This window comes from Lolium rigidum, unplaced genomic scaffold, assembly GCF_022539505.1.
Source record: "Lolium rigidum isolate FL_2022 unplaced genomic scaffold, APGP_CSIRO_Lrig_0.1 contig_68321_1, whole genome shotgun sequence".
Classification (NCBI taxonomy): Eukaryota; Viridiplantae; Streptophyta; class Magnoliopsida; order Poales; family Poaceae; genus Lolium; species Lolium rigidum.
This window is the reverse complement of record NW_025901358.1, coordinates 1-17090: the sequence shown is the minus strand read 5'-3', so window position 1 is coordinate 17090 and position 17090 is coordinate 1. Positions and strand designations below refer to the sequence as shown.

The window sequence follows — 17090 nt, the reverse complement described above, 5'->3', positions numbered from 1 at the left end:
CCCTCGTTTTTATTGATCGTGGCGAACCTACCAAGTTAATCATTACATCAAGCTATCATGGTATATAGATACATAAGGGAGCATTAAACTACAAGTCTTGAAAAAAGTATTACTCCCTCCGGTTCATATTAATTGACTCTAATATGAATGTATCTTGACACATTTTAGTTCTAGATACATCCATATTGGAGTCAATTAATATGAATCGGAGGGAGTACCTTTTTTGGCGTGGGTCTCGTCATCGGGAGAGGAGTTGTCTTTCGCAGGACTAAGGGTCGGAGGGAGATCATCACCAGTTCGCTGGTGTTGTGGCAGCACTGTTTGGACATTTGAGGCTGTATCATCTGGGACTAGCATCATGTGTCCTTGGCCATTATTACCTACCACCACTCCTGATGATGCCAATTGTTGGCTCGAATTTGCTGTGGAAACTGGTTCTGTTGGCAATTGTTGCTGAGAAACAGTATTGGCAACTGGTGGTTGTGGAATGTGTGGGCTGGTACATGTTGGGGCTACTACATGCGATTCGATGGTTTGTGGTTTTTACGAGACCTTTTCCTGTTATCATTCTCGGCCTGTTCGCCACCTCGTGTCAGTCTTTTGTTAGACCTTGTAATAGGAGGAGCAGCACGAGCATCAGGCTTAACCTTTTTTTATTACGCATCTGTCACCCATCCTCCGGTATCGGCTGAGGTTCCTGTTGAGTGTTCTTCCTCCTGTTCGTTCTTGAAAAGTTCTTGCCCGAATCTGCAGATGCTGTCACACATAAATGATATTTCAATGTACAATATTATATGATGATGATATGCAGATGGAATGGAAAAACAGTAAGGCAACATATGCAAAAACATATATGATGCGTTAACTAAGCGGGAAAAATGTAGTAATGAGATTGAACATGGCATGGGTAACATATTTGGTAGGACTGGGATACAACAAATGGAAGTTGGGACAAATAATTCGATGACAGGACAGAGAAAACTCACCTTGTTGTGTTGCAGAGGATAGTCGACCAGGGCATCTTCCTGAGTCAGCTCGCCATCACAATCGGCAGGATCAAATTCTGAATCAGAGGAATGTTCCGTATCCTTTGTGAGGGACGTGGGTGGCGTTTTTGCACTAGACCTTGTAGAAGGATGTAGTGTTAGGCCCAACGAGGCTGCAACTCGGCTATTATGCGGGATAGTTTGCCTCCGTTGCTCTTCGTACTCATTCTCGAGTGGAAGACCTAACATGCATTGGCGAGAGATGCAGATGAGATTTATCATGGAACTGTGCATGTAAGAACAAATTAATAGTAGCCGTGAGACTGCTCAAAAGGTGTAATGACAAACAAACTATGTCTCAAAAATAATTGATGTTCATATTGTCAAGCTTCATGCACTAGCCAACGCAACCGGAAGTCCGGACTGATGGAAAGGGCAAACAAATTGATGAGGACATCTCTATGATAGATACAACCAATACTCCTACAACCACATCTCAGGTACATTCGTTACTAGGAATCCTTCATGATATATTTGAGAATATGATGCTGCCTAAATCAAATGTATTTATATTATTTAGGAATGGATCTAGCATGGACGCCAAGCATTGGATTAGGAACGTGCATGGAGATGGCAGCGGACACTGCAAGGATTCGGGATGGCGTTGCAAGCGAGGATTTCAGAACATTGAAGCCACCATAGTGAAGCAACGATGCTTGGATGAATTATACAAGTTACTCCATCATAAAATTCGTCCAAAGAGTTATTTCGGTGCTTGTGTCACCTTATTTAATGGGCCAGGTCCATGTATTTTCGGATTAGGTATTTTAGGGTATTTTAAGAGGCAATATAAGTGGAGGAAGGCCCATTTAGGGGTGTTTTTGGCCAACCCTAGCTGGTTGGACGAAAATCCCTTGACTTCCCCCATATATATCCCTCTGTAGCCGTCATTAGAACTTGGATTTTGATTAGATTAAAAGTTAGCCAATTGCTGCAACTTCGTGTACTTCTTTTGAGGCCAACGCCCAGAACAAGACCGACTATTCGGAATCCCACCATTATCAATCAAGCTTTCATCTCTATTCGCAATATTCTGATTGCATCTTTAGTTCTTACTTGTTCTCGATTTCAGGTAGGAATTAAGACCCTTGTTGGTCGGGCTGATCGTGCTCCCGCAAGATCGGTAACTCCCGGAGATTGTCCTAGCGATTGCATTGGCGCACGAGCTTTGCACGTGTAGTCGGATCGTCAAGCACGAACTCCACCAACAAATCGAATTATCTTCATCTCATCGAAAGATCGGACACCTTTGCCCTATCACAAATTATGGCTCAAAAATAATTTACGTTGGGCAACAGAGGGCAGCAGCAACAATTTTTAGGATAAGTATGAATGTCAAGCTTCATGCAGTAGCCAACGCAACCAAAAGTCCGAACTGATGGAAAGGGCTAAGCAATCCACATATACACTCAAACACATATAAGTGTCATTTCATGCCAATGGTTAACCATATGGAATGGCGTGTGCTTAATATAATTGCCTAGGGTCTTCCAAGTTCCAACAGATCGGTCTATTGGATGAACTTGCTAGAGCATGCAATTCGAAATGGTATCAGACCTACAAGGTCCTGAGTTCAAATCCTAGCAAGTAGCAACGCAGTATTCAAAATAAATATTTCCAGCCTTCCTAAAAAAATATCTAATGATACATGCCTAAGGCTCGGTCTATTGAATGAGCGGTTTATCACTTAGCACCACAAGTTGGGGATTTTTATCACAAAACACCAACATTTGGGGAAATTATTTCACATAACACATTATTTGTCATTAGTTGGCTTGACAAGAGCATCACCCTACAGCGTGACACCAATTTACAGTACGTGAGCATGTTTGCTACAAACAAATGAATTTTGGTGTGAAATTTTGTAGACACTCTGTGGAAATGAGAATATGAGTCACACTTGTTACATATGCTACACACAAAATGAATTACCATATGACAAATATTCATTGAAATTATAACCACACAAGAACATGAGATTTGGGTAATATATTATGTACCAGCATAAGGTTTTGATAATGTGTACCAATACAACTACCCTGGACATAAGATTTTTTGAACTGTCTGGACATAAGATTAAACTACTAGTGTTGACAAACAGCTTTGTATTTAGCGTTTAACAGAAAATACCACAAAATAAAGTCTAATTGTCTTTCACCTGCTGTCACTCTTAAGCTGACGGTGGCCTGAAGTCACTAATGGGCTATCAAACAGAGATCATGTATTCTGCGAAACAATTACCCCAAATGTTGGTGTTTTGTGATACAAATTTATAGGGTTGTGGTTACTGTGATAAAATAAAATCCCGAACTTCTGGTGTTAAGTGATAAAACCTCATTGGATGAACTGGCTAGAGCATGCAATTCCACATGGCGCACAAAGAGTTGCAAATAGAAAAAATACAGGCAGTTTAATACTATCAATAAATTGCTCTGCTAGCTTCACTGCTATCATAACCTTTGTAAAACGTACTACCACCATCCCGAAGTTTTTACCAAAAATCATTATTAACATGCAAAATACAAATTTAATATCATTAAATAGATAACGAATATATTTTCGTACGGTATCTACGAAATATTATATTTCTTGATAGATTGTTATGAAAGTTTGGTCAAACTTTACTTGGTTTGACTTTTAAAAATAAGCCTTCAGGTTTGGGGTGGAGGTAGTATACTTCAAACCCCAAAAAGTACCGCACAGATGTGATATTTGGAAAAGAAAAGCGTAACGAAAGCGGACATAAGCTCCGCCTCTTCATCAGCAGATGTAAGGTTACGATCAACAGAGTTCCGAGATAAAAAAAAATACAGGCAGTTTAATACTATCAACAAATTGCTCTGCTAGCTTGACTGCTATCATAACCTTTGTAAAATGCATACTTCAAACCCCCAAAATATATCACACAGAAGTGATTCTCGGAAAAGAAATGCATAGCGAAAGCGGACATAACCTCGATCTTCCTCTCGATCAGCAGATGTAAGGTTGAAATCTCATATAGCTACGCGGCAAACAACTATCTACACTGATCTAATATCAGCAAGAATGCATTGCAAGAAAGCAACGAAAACTAGTGTCAGAAATCAAATGCATATAACAAAAGCGGACATGTAAAGTATTCATCAACCTTCGTCTGAGGCCAGGGCGGATTTACTCTTTGGTTGGGGGTGGTCGACTTTGGGGCCGCGTTTTTTGCCCATCTCGATGTAGCACCCTACCTTTTAATAAAGGCAAGATACCTGTGTATAGTGCTATTCCCGGGATCACTGATAGCACACACATTACAAAATATAGTAATCATTGCAATAGTATCAAATTACTACATCATTGATCCAGAGGGTACAATAAAACCTTACAAATTGCATAGTCACATGGACTAGCTCAGAATAAACTCAGCGGAAAGTAAATCAGCAATGAGCCTTCATCATCTTCATGTGCCACAGGCAGTCATGTTGGAATGTAGACTCGAGATCCTACTAATACTCATCTTCAGAATAACCTGCACGTTTGAATATGCAGCCCCACGAATGGAGGTCAGTACAATGATGTACTGGCAAATGACACTTATATGGTGGCAGTTTTGGGCATGACTATCTACATGATATTTGGCAAGTGGAGTTTAGGCAAATTTGCATAAAGCCAATTTTATCCTACATTTTATTTAAAACAAAACATTTGAAAACCTTTGAATGACATTATGAAATCACACCATGGTTAAATTCCCCATGGGTTTTAGAATAATCACATGGTTACATCTCCCATGAGTTTTTCAAGGTTGATCAAATTTTAAATACATTCAGAAAACAATGATGAGATTCTTCCGTACATTCCTTGCCTAGAAGCTCAAATTGTCCGTAACCGGGGACACGGCTAAGATCTTAGGTTTAACTCTCGAGAGGTTGTGCACTTTCACCTTACGACCCACCCTTCCCAAGAGAAGAATGAGACAAGATCTTTCGGAAGAAGAATTCAACCATACAAACTAGACCCGTTCCCTTGGCCGTCGCCTCCACCCATTTGTCTAGCCACAAGTTGAACCCTCACAACTTACTTAATCCCGGCAGAGCCCATAATACCATAAGGCTGCACTCGGAAGCTAACTAAAACATGGACGACATAGTAATCTCTTTAGTCCTGGGTGGCCAACCACAAGTGGAACTCACGGGCTTAAAACCCCTCACAGGTAGTAAACCCCCACACGATCCCCTGGTGAAAACCAGGTGTGCAGTCAAAAGCGACCACTCTACAACATGCGAACTCTCAGGGATTCACCACTTCAGCCAACTAGGGGCGTGGACTTCGCCACTTCAGCCTACTAGGGGCGTGGACCTGAGCAGCCGCCCACCATCAACCAATCCACCCAGGTGTTTCATTAGGGTTGTTAATTTTAAATTTTCAAACACTCACAACCAATAACGAAACAACACTTGGCATTTGATGTTGCAAAGCAAAAATTAAAGCATCCTAGCAATGGGTTCAGGAGTAGCTACACACTACTAGGTTTGCTAAGCATAGCATAATAATTTACTTTTGAAAACAAAATCCTACCATGCATACTAGTTTCAAAACACTAATGCATAATTAAAATAAGTAGGATTTGAGTGTCACTTGCCTTTTGGTAGTTGAAGCGTGTTCACTTCTCTTAATCAAAATACGTGCCTCTCCGTACGAACTATAATATAAAATATAGCACAACATAAACACACCATTCAACAACAATAAAACCAAACCAAGCAAACAATCATGTAGTTAATCAATGTGTTTTAATCATCGGTTAAAGAAGATATGGCATGAGGTTTGGCTTGCAAGATATGAATTGGAGATATTGATTGGATGGATCAAATACTTGAAAAAGGAAATGATTATCTAAGTCAAGTGCTTAGAAGAAAAATGGTTGATAAGAACCTATGGTCAATTGTTGTTTGCTACTCAAGGATGGGAAAATGATATGATCCATGTGATAAAATCACATGAGTCTCAAATGACGCAACTCAAAATATTATTATTTAGTAAAGTGTGACAACACTTACTAAGTTAGTATGAGTTACACATAGGCTTGGGTATTACTTCTATAAATGTTCAAAGACTACCCTCTCAACCAGGGGGTCTGAAGGGGGCAAATCAATCTGGTCCGTCCAATCCCGTAGCAACAGTAACTTTGCGAGCCCACTTTTCACCCTGGCCGTTGGATGTGGTCAATTTTTCTTTACCTCTGCCTCCTCGTTTATGGTCAATGACGCGTGGGCCTGTTTCGTGCGGGGCCAGTTGCGAGACGGTAGGGTGCGTTTGTTCCGAGTCAGTCGTTTCTCCTGGCAACGCCCGCGCCTGCGCCCGGGGTGAAAACCCTAGATCGTAAAATATCTGGCCATTCTCAGCACCGCGTCTCCTCTCTTCCGTCCCTCAACCGCGCCAGCCGCCGCGTCGCTGCCGCCGCCGAGCTATCTCATGTCGCCAGCGGACGGCAGCCCGGAGCCGCCGCAGTCGCGCGACCCCCCTCGACCTACCCAGCGTCGGCGTGGCGCGTTGCCTCGCCGCCGTCGTCGCGCCTCTCTCCCTCGAGCACATCGCGGAGGCGGCCGGCAGCGCGGGCCCGGGAGCAGCCGCGGGGCGCTGGAGCGCCGGCAGGCGACGCTCACGGCCGGTCGCGGGTGTCGCTCCCCCGAGCCGCCGCCGTCGGCGTGCCTCGCCCCCTCGCTCCTCTTCCGCGACCCGAGCTGCCGCCGTCCTCGACCTACCGAGCGCCAGAGGTGGAGGAGCAGTGAGGGGCGGCACTGGGACGGAGGTGGAGCACGGATTCAGCGGCGGTGCACTTCGAGCAACGAGCGGGGCAGCGCACTTCGAGCAACGAGCGGCGATGGCGGATCCGGGGCAGGATCTCGTCGTGCCGGTGCAGGTAATCCTCCGCGAAGTTGCTGCGTGGGATGGTACCAACGACGACATCAACCATCTTCTTCCCCTTCCTGGTGAGCTCCCGTAACCAGCAATGGCTCCCTCCACCGGATCCCTACCCCCGCTCCGCCGTTCCGCCCCTGAGCGCGATGCCGCGGCTAACCCTAGCCATGGGGTTCGGCAGGGTCGCCGCCGCAATTACCGCGCCGCCGCCGCTCATCCATGTGCTCACCCCGGTCCTGGCTGTGCCCACACAACGTATGCTCTTCTACCCTGCACCACGCGGCCCTCGATTCCCGTCTCCCTGCTCTCGCTTACACACGCGCGCTTCAGAGTTTTTTCACCGCTGTGCTGTGCTTACCACCTGTTTGTTGAAATGCCTCTTCTATGTATGGCTTAGCTCCAGTGGGGAACTACCTCCCGATCGACCAAGTGCGCCCCGAAATCGCAGAGGCTTACGTCCAGGAAGTGTGGGTCAAGGCGCAGAAAATGCTTGCCGGCTGCAAGGAAACCTGTGACGAAAACAAGGTGCATTCGTGTTGCCTTTTTTATATCCTAGCAAGTGCATTTCTGTTTCCTGTTCTCGACTGGTTGAGTCAGTCCCCTTATCTGTTGGTTAATTCTGTGTTACTGATTACTTGGCGAATTGAGTCAGTCCCCTTATCTGTTGGTTAAATCTGTGTTACTGATTGCTTGGCCCAGGTTGATGCTCAAGTTGTGCTTGTTAACGGGAACGATGTCGCGGATACCATTTCCAGTCTTGTTGCTCAGCACCAGATACAGATCCTCGTCGTCGGTGCCAGCAGGGGCTTCTTCAGCAGGTAGGCAGCAGCTCATCATGCTTGTGCTATACTGATTCATGACGATGGATGTGCATGCTTCCGTTTGGTCGCAATGGATGGCATGTCTTATGTATGTAGGTCGTTAGTGAGAAAATATTATTGGAGATGATTTTCCAGTTCTTTGCATAATCTGTGTTTCTTCTTTTTTCCAGCGAGAAGACGGAGCCGGTATGGACGACCACGGTGGTGGGCGACAGTAGGCGTTGATGAGCTCGTCCCGGAAGAGACCAGTGAGGTCGCTTTCTTTTTCTTGTTATGGTACTTACCAGTTGCTATAGAAATTTGTTATTTATCTGTGTTGCTAAAATCTTGCTGGTTAGATCTCACCTTATATACTGTGTTTTTGTCAATTATATTTGCAGTGCTTGTCTTGAGCGTATAATTGACTGGCTATAGTATTATAAAACAAATTAGTAAAGACGGCAAAAGCATGGCTTGCTCTTTTGAGCTCTCTCAACTGAAAATATTGTATGCTTTTGAAAATTTAAATAATAGGAAATTCATACTATTTCAGTTGGGCATAACGTGTGACCATGATGATATTTTGGGAATCTGGTGTTCTGTTGTTGTGTCTTTACCACATATCATACATGTGCGTGTGTGCCAATAAAGAATGGAACATAGTGGTAGTCAAAGTGGTTTATATAAGAAAAACACCAGATTATATATATGTGGATGTCAAGGCTTCTATTTCATTTCACTAGCTTAATTAGATTCAGCGCATGTAATTAATGGATTCTACTCAAATGGCAGTTCCCTTTTCTTTAAATGCTGCATCATCATTTGTGCCAAATATTTTTTCGCACAATTTATGTTTGCGGTTGCAGCAAGGAAGGTTATATTAGTGTGGAGATGTTCAATGCTTATTGAGTTACGTTCAGCTGAATATTGGAGATCCTAAATATTCAGAAGACTAATTACTGAACTTTCTTTTCTTTTCTGTTACTTGTTTGCTGTTTGTTATTGTGAAACAAAGATTGCATGTGTGGCTACTCTCTTATGTTTTGCCTAAATTGTTGGAGAACAAATCTTTTAAGTTATTTTTTCTCAGATTTGTATATCTTTCATCAACCTGCGAGTTCTTGCTTCTAAAGATATGGGGAAAAGCAGCGAGATGAGAGCTTTGAGATACTTGATAGGTACCGCAAAGAGTCAATTTTGTATATGCTTGAGCATAATCTACAATCCATCCTATTTTCTCTCTCGATCTGCTCTGTTTATTCTGTCTCTTGCTAACTGATGCAGGTTCTGTTCTTCCTTTACCTGAATATACACCGCTCTATCTAGGATCTGGATGGCACACCAGAAAACTAAGTTGTAGATCAAATGAGATTATCATATGAAGTAAGACCGTCAGATCCTAATTCAATTTACTTAGATGACCATTCTATTTTGGGTCTGAACCACTTGTTTATGTCTACGAATTTGTAGCTCCCTTTGCATTCTCTTGGAAATTAACTTTTGTTGTGATATATTTATGCTCAGCTTGCTCTATATTCCAAGGTGGTGGTGTCTTGATTTCGCCTTCTCATGGCCTCTGCCATTGCGTTGGTAAGTCACTCTGAGAAGCTCTCTCTCTACATCACATGCGATATTTAGTTTGTCACGAAGCCCACTCCTGCATTTGTGTTGCACTTCTAATCAGTATACCAAACTGCAGTCTTTTGACGTATTTCTTGCCTCCATAATTTAGTGATGAACTAATTGCCTTATGTATGTTGATCCCTCCCCTAAGGAACAAATCTTGCATGCAGCACCTCTTTGTGTCTACTTGCAAAATGTAATTTTTTCTCTCGAGGAAAATCAGTGTTGAATGCTTTAATTTTTCTAGGCTGATTCAGCATGAGCATTCATGAAGAACTATTACTTGCCTGATTGTGTTCTTAACGCTGGAAAATTAGAGGCCAAAGCAACCAAGAGATGATGTACCATTTCTTGTTCAGAAAATGTGAGAGATGCGAGCAAAGATAGAAAAAGAATGAGGCACACATTCTTGTTCCATTTAACTTGAATCCGTGTTGTAATCTGAATTCATGATGTATACAAAGCTACCTAAATCGAAATAGTCAATTGCAGCCAACATCCATGGCAGCCATATGCAGCCATGGTAGATAATTCCGCTAATCCTAGAAAAAAATGTTTATATTGAGAAACGAGCATGGTAGATAATTCCGCTAATCCTAGAAAAAAAATGTTTATGAGGTTATACTACTGTTAATCCAACATCCATGGCAGCCATATGCAGCCATGGGATTAGGTGGCCTACAAGCACCCTCTGTATTTTTACCTCGACCATGTCTCTGTTTCGCTGAAAGAGTGTTAATGTTGTGGCATCTTGCCAAAGTGTACTAATTACTCAGTTGATTTTGTTTTCCTCTTTGTAGGCCGCGCCACAAAAGATTCGCTTTGAGGCACAAAGTTATTTGCTAGCTTCGGTTTTAGTCTGTAGTTATATATGCAAACTAATGATCATTCATATGAAATTTGTGTGACGGGAACATATGAGAGGCTGCTGACACAAGGATCAACTTGGTCCATATTTTATTTAAATGCATTTGATATACTTGGCATGCTAATAACAAAAACTTTTTTCCTGTTGGATTGAAAGCCCGAGTTGGTAAATAAGCTTCGAGCATTTTTTATTGATCTTGGTATTTCTCTACTCTCATTGGCTTACTGGAACTGAATTGTGTGGGGGCATTGTTCATGCCTTGTGAAGTCTTCAGGTTCATCATAAATCTGCAGGACAACTTCAATGCTTTTGATAAGCCATTAACCTTCTCCTGTATTTTCCACACTACGTAGTAATCCATGTCTTGGGAAAATATTTCAGGTGTTGCTTGAGGTAAGTAGAATTTTTCTACTAAAGAATTATGGTATCCTATATAGTAGGTAAACTTATGGTAACTTTAGTATGATGGTTACAATACTGGCTTGCTTTTGCCTTCGCGCTGGGGCGCTGCATTCTATTTTTGTGAAACAGTTACCAGAAGAAGATTTATCCCTATAAAATAAAGTATGTTATTACGACGGGTTCTGTGACTATTTGAGTTAGTTTTACATTGAAAGTTATTTACCTTGGTGCAAAATTTCGCAGCTGATTTTTTTATTCGATGAGAAGTGACCGGTAGCGAGAGGGACATTTCTAATGCCCGCTGCCATTTGATGAAACACGAGTGCTTGGGTGTTACGTTCACCCTTTGTTTCTCCATATATTGTTGGAGCTGATGAACACTTCTCTGCAGCTCATATTCTTTCTTAAATTTGCAGCTATAAAATCTCTTTTCGCTATTCCAAAGTTCATCTTCAGGTACATTAGAACTGCCTCAATGGTGCTAATATCTGTTTAGTGGAAGTCTGTAGCATTTTATTTTGTTGACATCCACTCAGATAAGCATACATAATCTATTCAAAAGGATACTGCTATGTCCTATGCAATGGCCTATTATTTAGTGACCTGAGCATGAATGTGGCTGTATTTGAGGCCTTGAAGGCCATCGGGATGTAGATGCAGGATATTACAACATCCTGGACAAATCTCTCTTTGGGTAACAGTTCGTTGCAGCGTATGAAGTGTACACGCAGATATCGCTGCAGGTCAACAATAAGGTACTACTATGCTGATCTAATTAGGCCGTGGTATTGTATCTGGAATTGGTCAGTGTCCCTTGACTGATCAAGGGTATGTGTGTTGCCGATGGTTGCAGGAAGCGAAGGGTGGATGAGGGACAGGGAGAACGGAGACTGTTGCGACTCTGAGGAGAGGATGTTGACGCCGTGATGCGGCAGGCGAGGATACCGCACGTGTTCTACAAGACGCTCATTTTCTTCCATGCCCTCGACACGGTGCATGATTCCTCTTCCGGTGGCGACGCGGCCAATAGCGATGGCCTTGACTTCCGCCTTCGTGGCTTCTTCACTACCACTTGCGCCAGCCAGGGTGGCCGTCGTTTATGAGGAAGGTTTGTGCCGATTATGATTCAACAAAGATTACATATATCCTTATCTGCCTGTTGAGTTGTTTATATATCTTTGATAAATTCTTTTACTGATGAATCTATGATGCTCCTTATTTTCTCTGTTTCCCCTTAAAGGCTGATTGACAAGGGTGAGGTGGCGCGGCGGAGGTTCCTTGAAAGACGGTGATGATCGAGAGCATCTATCGGAGCTATTTTTGCCTGTTATTTGTGAGTATCATTTCAATCACTTTGTTTCGATGTTTATCACTTTTGCTCTTATTAAAATGAAATGTGCACCTCTAATATTCCTGTGATCCTCAAATTTCAGTTTGTCACTTGGAAGTGAACAGATATGTCTGTTTAGTCTTGTTGTAGCAGTATAATTCTCTGAGTTTCTATTGGGAAAATTCAAATGACTTCGAAAATTAACAGATAATATTTGTTTCATTCATTGCAGTAAGCATAATTTGATATTTAAGTGATAGTGCTTATGAAATTGTAGAATTATCAGACTATCTCGGAAGTGTCAGAATCATACTTAATTATCTATGAACATAATATATCCTATGTGACCATAGTAATACGTGCCCCTTTGTTTAAAAGCACTTGACCTGGTTGTTTGCCATTACATTTGCTTTGAGAAGTTCTTCAATCTATGTTATTGCAATACACACTAAATAATCTGAAGGCATCGCTCTTTTCTTCTGCCATATTTTTCGATGGCTTGTGAAACAAAGATCTATTTTCACACATTGTCACTATGTCTGTAAGCCAGACAATCAAAATTACCATTGAGAAATGTCGACAGATAAAACCTCGACATAAAAAAATATCTTAGTTTAAAGGTATATTTTAAACTATTTCGACAAAAGTTATATGTTTCAGCCAACAAGAAGTATGTTGAGTTATATGGTTCAGCCAACAAATGATATATGGATTGACTGAGTGTGTTGATCGAGTCCACCTCTGTTGGACTCCTGCTTTTTTGAGTTACCTCCAGCCTTTGAGCACTAAAGTGCATCCTTCATATTTTCTCCGAGGTTCGTTTTCTTGGATAACCATGTGTATGTTCTTGGTTAACCATGGATCATATTTTTTCATAGTTGGTTCCTCTGTTTACTCATAATAGTGTAGCCTTCTAGATTATGTACGAGTTACGTATAGAGTTACTAATGTAGTTCTTGTATACGACTACGATGCGGCCAAAAGAGTCCAGTGAGGAATGGACTATTTTTGCTATTATATATTTGCCTTGTGCTGTGAATGAGGAAATGGAGTTATTAGTCCAAGTATCATTTTTCATCAGGTGTTCATGGACAATTGTTCACGCTCTTCTCAGATTATGGTCGTATGAGCTCACACGGTTTCAGTTATAGTGTCATCAGACCGTGGCAGTAGGTAGTGTCATGTTAATGTGAGACTTTGAGATAGATCTAGGGAACTAAATAAATGTAGACTTTCACAGGAGATGAATAAATTGTGGTTAGTGTATAAGTGACATAATTTCGGCTAGAGAGAAAAGGGAACCTTCTTATATATATAATACGCGTAACGAATTATTTTCCCCGCGATGATTCAAAATTGAGCTATGCATCTTTCCAGTCCTTCTCACTGTTATTCGTGCATTCTAGATGTATTACTTCAGTATTCAGGGTGAGGTTACTACTAACTAACCAAAGAAAGAGAGATGGTTCTGTTCTATTCAAGTTTTTTCTGCATTCTATTTTTGTGAAACAATTACCGGAAGAAGATTTATCCCTATAAAATAAAGTATGTTATTACGACAGGTTTTGTGACTATTTGAGTTAGTTTTACATTGAAAGTTATTTACCTTGGTGCAAAATTTCGCAGCGGATTTTTTTATTCGATGAAAAGTGACCGATGCGAGAGGGACATTTCTAATGCCTACTTGCCATTTGATGAAACACGAGTACTTGGGTGTTCGTTCACCCTTTGTTTCTCCATATATTGTTTTAGCATTTGCATTTGAATTGTTTTAGCATCTATTTGAGATGAAATATCTTAGTTTTGTATTTCATATTTCTTTGTCTATAGAATTACATATTATAGTGGTTAGAACATGACTTCTGTATTTAGATATACATGTTACTGTCAGTTTATGCTGGGCTAAAGGGACACCTTCTCAAACCATCCTCGTAAGTTGATGGATATAGTTGTTTGTTTGCCTGCTTGAAGATTTGCTTACCCCTTTCGGCATGTTTGATACAGATGGTTACCATCCGGGATCGTCGGCGGACGTCGAGTATAGAAGTGTTATTTGGACTCACCAAAAAAGATCTATTCCTTCAACTATTATTGTATGTAGCTCCAGCCTTTTGTTAACCGGTGATGGATCCAGAGGCAGAAGAGTTTGGGCCATTCACAGTGATGGAACGCTACAACACAGGTGTTAATCTGGAAGTGGATGATTAGCGAATTCCTGCAGAATCGTTCCAGAAGGGTTTCAATGTTTCATTATAAATTTGAGAACATTTTTAGAGAATGCACACATAAGTACCATCATTTGAGTTTCTATAATGTACCTATGGTAGTAGTATCCTTAAGTAATGTTTTGTACCCATGATATTGCTGGTCTACTTTATTTATGTATAAATTAGTTCGTACTTGCTGCCACGACTATTCACTGAGTAAGAAAAATGGTTGAATGTATATGTATAAAATCGACATCTGTTTTGTTACTTTGCTTGATAAATGTTTGCTATTCTATTTAATATTTCTTTCGCTTGTATCAAATAAATGTTCTTTAGTTTGCTTTATATATGTTCGGTCCACACCCCTAACAGTAAGGATATTGGGTGGGTCTAAGGGGTCAGAAGAGGAAGAGGAGGACGTACGACAGGCGGAAGGAACTGTCGAATAGGGGTAGAGGGAGTAGCCAAAGGAGGGCAAAGGTGTTGTCGAGGACATTTCCGCATGCCATTGGATTCTAATGGAGCTCAGCCTGGATGGCCAGCCAACCCAGCGGCCCTCCCTTCACCATAGAGGCGGCGATAGGGGTAGAGCTTCGCTCCGATCCTACAATAAGCTGATCCTTATGGTTTAAATTCGGACTTGATTATGCCTGCGCGATAGCGCAGCGGGTCATCTAGTAAACAAATGATACATGACATTACTCAAATTACTCATTTGTAAGTTGAATAGTTTTAAACTAGTCAAAGGAGTGAATGAAAATGCATTTGGATAGACACGATATTGATTCAAGATAGTGTCTAGTGGTATTGGTGTGTGGATGTGATCATAAGTTTCACCTTCACAGAAGAATCATGTTGAGAAAGACTTATAGAAATTGATAATGGATATATACTCAAATTCTCATATTTGAATTTGAATATTTGCAAAGTGATTCAAATATTTTGGACTGTGGTGCTATTGGATGAAGTACTGTAAATCAAGGCTTATGCAATTGACATAGTATGACAACACTTATCAGAGTAGCACAAGGTCACACATAGCATTGGATATGAACTAATGATATATTGAACTACTCAAGTAACTCATTTGAAAATTGAATAGTTCGAACTAGGTGGAAGGGTTGAATGACATGAGGTTGTATAGGCGTGAATGATATCGGGATTTGGTTCGCGAAGCCTAAGGGATAACAAAGGTTCATCACATGTGATATAAGGTAGAGTATCTCCACCCTACTAAGGCAAGGTAAAAATCCAAGCTAGGACATATGTCACACTTTACTCAAACAACTCAATTGTTATTTGAATAACATGAACTAGACAACGACAGGTAAGCTATGCATTATCCTTGAACATGATAAATAATTCTAAATGGTTATGGAAGATGGGTATGATCATAAGGATCATTTTGGCTAAAGAAACTATGTCGAAACCAGTTATAGGACTACACTTTTCACGAAAAGTTATTAGAAAAAGTTTTCCGGGTGGAAGACATTTCTACACGGAAGTTGTAGAGAATTCCATTACAAGCGTATCGCCAAAAGAATTTCTCGGAAAAAGTTGGTAGAATTTATTTTATAGACAATGTTGCGGATCAAAGGGATACCGCAAGAATAAAGTGGGCGAATCTGACATGCAAGATATCTAAGATGATCTACGTGATTTGCTGATTCCAACGGTATATGATTTGTTGAAATCCAACGTATAGAACTCAAGATATGGATTTTACAAAACTAGACCTAAGTGGTTATTGTTCTAACGGTGTACGAAAAGTTGTCCGAAGAAGTTGCTCGGATGGAAAAACTTCCTACATGAAAGTTGTAGAGAATCTAATTACAAACTTAACGGAAGAACCACTATTCTAAACGGAAATGTAGATCTAAGTAAATAAAATTGTGAAGTTACGTGCGACAATCTACGAAAAAAGAGCGGGAATAAAATTATTACCGGGCGAGGGTCGCGTTGGGTTTCCCAAATAACGATGCGAATGTTGCTTCACGAATGTGCGCCGCAAAACAGCTCCGTCGCTGCTGCAGGAAGAGCAACAGCAGCGCACGGCCGCGAGAGAAGAGAGAGGGCGTCGGCCTGATGTGCTTGGGGCTGCCCCTTGTGGGTCTTTATATAGATATACAAGCTGGAGCAAATTTTCCTAAGGAGGCGAGGTGGGATAAAAGGAAAAGCAAAAGGCGGCGGCGACGTGCGTGCGTGCGCGCTGGGCTGAGAACAAAGAAAAGGGCCAGGGGGGGGCGAGCTGGCCGGGGCAGCTGGGCCTGAGGGCGGCCTGGGCGGGGCGACCGGCCGAGTGGGCCGTGGCGCCGTGCGGGGCGCGCGGGCGGGCGCTGGGCCGCTGGGCCGGAGTGGCCGGCGCGCTTCTTTTTTTTTTCCAGAAATTTGAAATTCACTTTGAGGCTTCAAATAAAATCAGAAAAATGCAAATAAGATACCGTTGGAATCTCTATGAAAAATACTTTAATATGATACGAAATTTGGAAAAAAACTATAAACTTTATAAAACCAAAATTTGACATACATGTCTATGTGGCTATATTGCCTTTTTAGGGTTTAATGTTTTCTCAAATAAAATATTTTTATAAGTTTCAAAACCTTCGAACAAAATAGAGCATTGTCGGAAAATATTTTGAAAACCTAGTTTTATGAAAACTCTATATTTTGCAAAAACCCTTTTAACATCCCTTTGTGAAATAAAAACAATTATTATATACATTTGGCCTATATGTTTGATTTTGAAAATACTTGAAACCTAAAGTATTTGGAAACCAATAGTTTGGAAAATACGTTTTAAATAACTCCAAAAAGTTTTAATTCTTTGTGGGTTTCCAATCAAGTGCAAACAATCAAGCATTAAATTCATTTTTATTTTTCATTCCAAAATTTAGAAAATTTCGGGATGTGACACTCGATCTC

At 41.2% G+C, this 17090-nt stretch overlaps 1 protein-coding gene and 1 long non-coding RNA gene across 2 annotated transcripts; both read left to right on the top strand.

The window, feature by feature from the left end:
- The first annotated feature begins 7072 nt into the window (after positions 1-7072).
- LOC124682120 lies at positions 7073-8012 on the top strand. The gene is made up of 4 exons (XM_047216876.1): positions 7073-7193; positions 7336-7463; positions 7638-7756; positions 7930-8012. Exons 1-4 carry the CDS (start codon positions 7085-7087, stop codon positions 7982-7984), a joined length of 411 nt encoding a protein of 136 aa, XP_047072832.1. The 5' UTR covers positions 7073-7084; the 3' UTR covers positions 7985-8012.
- Positions 8013-11634: 3622 nt separating this feature from the next.
- On the top strand, positions 11635-13616 carry LOC124682121. Its single transcript, XR_006996160.1, has 3 exons — positions 11635-11739; positions 11872-11964; positions 13588-13616. It is a non-coding gene; the product is annotated as an uncharacterized LOC124682121 (long non-coding RNA).
- Positions 13617-17090: the final 3474 nt, after the last annotated feature.

Excerpts from the sequence above, each read along its gene's own strand:
- LOC124682120 (XM_047216876.1), top strand. The coding sequence starts at position 7,085 with ATGCCGCGGCTAACCCTAGCCATGGGGTTCGGCAGGGTCGCCGCCGCA. Across the intron at positions 7,194-7,335 it reads CCTGGCTGTGCCCACACAAC|CTCCAGTGGGGAACTACCTC; the intron begins GTATGCTCTTCT and ends TGTATGGCTTAG. Across the intron at positions 7,464-7,637 it reads AAACCTGTGACGAAAACAAG|GTTGATGCTCAAGTTGTGCT; the intron begins GTGCATTCGTGT and ends TGCTTGGCCCAG.